Here is a 3,872-nt window from a genome sequence, read left to right on the forward strand (position 1 = left end):
CACACACACACTCACACACACACACACACACTCACACACATACATTATCAATACCATCCGTTTGAAATGCTCTGTTAGTGTTGCGACCTCCAGTGGTAGTGAATCAAGTTTTAATCTTATAAATAAAAATTCTTGACATACCACAGTTCTGTTAATCCCTTTCCTCCTTTTAGGAAAATCATGAACCACTTCGTTACTGTTGATTCGTTGATGACCCACACAGAAAAAAAAAAGGAAATTAGCATTAAACTTGCCCACTAGTCAGTAAAAAGTACGAAAACAACTATGATTAGATCTTCATGAATTAATCTACTTAAATATTGTAATCTCAAGCAATAATGTAAGGAATAATCATAAATTTAAACGTATTTTTGAGTAGTAATATTCAATTATTAATCTCTTTAACTGTTTCATCTTGAAATGGAATTGAAGTTCTTGTTAATAATAATAACCTAATATTTTCCACAAACCCTCTAAACGTCATTTCATTAGTTTATTTGATACACAGACGATTACAAACTGTGCAGATTGTCAGTGATTTTTCTGGCGTCTTTCACAATTCAGATTTAATTCACAATTCATTAAAAAAAAACTATTTTGCTGGTTCATATGCGTCTGAAAGACTCAGCAACTGATTTTCTTTTTTCTACCCAATAGGCTTTCTTACTACTATCTACCCAGTTAACAGTAAAATATAATTCTATATTTTTAAAACCATAATATAAACTACACATTCAACCGCTGAACTAAACGTTAGCTAGGAAAGATGATGCAGCCAATCAAACCAAGAGGAGGGCTCGTCCATATAACAGCGGTCACTGTCGTCCAATCATCGTCCGCAGAATCCGGGACCTTAGGTTTACTGACCAATCAGCGCACAAACCAATCCGCTTTCCGTGACGCGTACTGGAGCTGTCTGAAAGCTCTGGCGGGAGACAACGCTGCTTGTATTGTCTGTCAGTTTAAGTAACGGGTTTCGTGAAATAATATTTGTTTTACGTCTATATTAGTTTAACAAAACTCAAATTGAACTCAGCTGGACACACTTTCTTGTTTATCCCAACAAATGGCCAAGCAAAGCGCACGACACTGACAAGGTACGCGATACAGTACGAGACCAAACGCCATTTATTAAAATCTCTCAAATGTGACCCTGGAGTTTTCAAGTTCAAGTTTTGAGATATTTACGGTAGGACATTTACAAAATATGATCTTTACTTAATATCCTAATGATTTTTGTGGCATAAAAAAATCAATAATTTTGACCCATACAATGTATTGTTGGCTATTGCTACAAATATACCTGTGCTATTTATGACTGGTTTTGTGCTCCAGGGTCACAAATTAGTAAATGCAATGCATTACTCTAATTCCACTGTGCTACAGGGTTGCCATGTAGAAACGTTCATATTTCTGTAAAATTTTGTTAAAGTTGATCTCTGAACAACAGTATAGATTTATCAAATACAAGAAACATCCTGATGAAATGTACATAAATACAGGTCAGATCACTTTGCTTACCTGTGTGACCCAGTACTAGAAAATTACATGTAAAATGTTAAATCTGCACTTTTAATTCCAACAAAATCATACACTACTACTAGTCATGCAACCAAGGATGCATTTTTATTAAATCAAAAATACAGTAAAAACAGTAATATTGTAAAATATTATTACAAATTTAAATAAGTGTTTTCTATTAGGGCTGCAGGATAAATCGCATGCGATATTTAATGCGATTCTTGTCAGTAAAGCCGGTTCTGTAATCAGCAGTAAATTTCCATCATGTGCGTTAGTGTAAAAAAATGAAAACGTTATGGTACCAGGTTTTTGTAAAGTACCGGTGGTACCGAGTACCCGGTCAACCCGGTTCTTGATGCGCTATCGGAAAGGTGCTCAGATGCGCTCTCTTCATAAAAGCACTGAGACGTGGCGACATCAAAATGAGGAAACACATCAAACTAACAAAACACTTTAAAGACAGACACCCAGATCAAATGAAAGAGTTCAAGCAGGTAAGTTTCATTTTAATTTTGAATATTTAGATCTTCTCAGTGCTTCCCATACACTTATTTATTTGTGGCTGCTCGCCACAATATCAAAACTGACCGCCACAAATAGATTTTCCAAAAGGCTTTGACTTCATTGAATAAACATGAGCACTGCACATGTCAAAGTCGAAATCCGGTGCGGGTGCTTTTATATCGCTGTATTTCTGAAGGAAACCGAGGAAAACTATGGATGTCATTTTCATTTCATCTTGCCTGTAATGCCTGATAAAGCAGCGTTTGTGAGCACAGCGCTTATTTGATTACAGCCGTTACCGGGGAAACCTCTATCCCTCCCGATTTACAAGCGCCTCCTGCTGCCAGAGAATGAATTTGCAAATATATGCAGCCACAAATAGAGTGCAGGTCTGTGGGGAAACACCGCTTCTGTTATGAATATCATTCAATATTTTAATTTGAATGTCGGATTGAAATGAACATTGCTGTTATTAGAGTAGTTAATCGTTAGCATAAGCGCGGCTAACGCTAATATAATGAGCTTTAGAATGAAGTTTCTTTATTAACTATTTAATGCTCCTATAACTTTTTGTTAGGGTAAAGAAAAACAGGAGGACATGATGATATTTACTATTTTTACACACCAGACTTTTAAATTAATTGTGAATCTAATTTTTTTATCATGTTTTGCTTTGGTACCGAGAACCGTGGGTTTTCACTGGTATTGGTACCAAATACTGAAATTTTGGTACCGTGACAACACTAATGTGCGTGCTTTCACATGAAGCAGCATTTACTACACACAGCCATTGTTCACTGACAAGCTGCGCAAAACCACAATCATATATGTTCTGAATACAGAACCGGCTTTACTGACAAGATGCGCATTAAATATCATATGCGATTTATCGTGCAGCCCTATTTCTATTTGAATAGATTTTCAATTTTAATGTATTCCTGTCATGCAAAACTGAATTTTCAGCATAATTTCTCCAGTCTTCAGTGTCACATGATCGTTCAGAAATCATTTTAATATGCTGATTTGTTGCTCAAGAAACATTTCTCATTATTGTGTTGAAAACATTTTTGCTGCTTAATATATATTTTTGGGAATCAGTATATATTTTTTATATATTATATATTCTTATTCTTATTCTTTGATGAATAGGAAGTTTAAAAGAACATAATTTCTTTAACATCATAAATGTCAGTTATATGCAATTTAATTTTTTGTCCTTGCTGAATAAAAGTATCAATTTCTTTTTGATTTTTTTAAAAACTGGACTTGCCCCAAACTTGTGGTAGTGTATTTTGTTTTCCACAAATAAATTACGCTGAAAAAAACTTTTCAACATGAATAAAAAGTCTTCTTTCAAAAACATTAAAAATCTTAATTATTTAAAACTTTTGGCCAGTAGTGTATGTTATAGTTTTTTTTTTCTGAATAGTTGAAGGAAAAAATTGTTGTAATTACACATTATGCGGGACAGTCTGATCTTTTGCATAAACATGTGTTTGTTTTCTCTGTTATAGATCTTGAATGGAAGATTATTTACGTGGGCTCAGCAGAAAGTGAAGAGCATGATCAGACTCTTGACTCCGTCCTGGTTGGTCCAGTTCCTGCAGGCCGACATATGTTTGTGTTTCAGGTGAGATCATAACACAGATTATCATTATCAACAGTAAAAACGCAATGCTTTGCATTCGATTTAAAGGGGTCATATGATGCAATTTCAAGTTTTCCTTTCTCTTTGAAGTGTTACAAGCTCTTGGTGCATAAAGAAGATCTGTAAAGTTGCAAAGACTAAAGTCTCAAATCCAAAGAGATATTCTTTATAAAAGTTAAGAGTCAGCCACACCTACCTA

The 3,872-nt window shown here is 34.6% G+C and overlaps 1 protein-coding gene across 1 annotated transcript in view; it reads left to right on the forward strand.

Annotated features, from left to right (window-relative positions):
- Positions 1–1,785: 1,785 nt before the first annotated feature.
- LOC107711143 (histone chaperone asf1b-A-like) overlaps positions 1,786–3,872 on the forward strand; it is a 5,770-nt gene continuing 3,683 nt past the window's right edge. Inside the window, exons 1-2 of the mRNA XM_016516083.1 lie at positions 1,786–1,791; positions 3,455–3,655. Coding sequence (XP_016371569.1) covers positions 1,786–1,791; positions 3,455–3,655 — 207 coding nt within the window. The remainder of the gene's footprint in view (positions 1,792–3,454; positions 3,656–3,872) is intronic.

The sequence above is a fragment of the Sinocyclocheilus rhinocerous genome, unplaced genomic scaffold, assembly GCF_001515625.1.
Source record: "Sinocyclocheilus rhinocerous isolate Xijiao unplaced genomic scaffold, SAMN03320098_v1.1 scaffold115, whole genome shotgun sequence".
In the NCBI taxonomy this organism is placed as follows: domain Eukaryota; kingdom Metazoa; phylum Chordata; class Actinopteri; order Cypriniformes; family Cyprinidae; genus Sinocyclocheilus; species Sinocyclocheilus rhinocerous.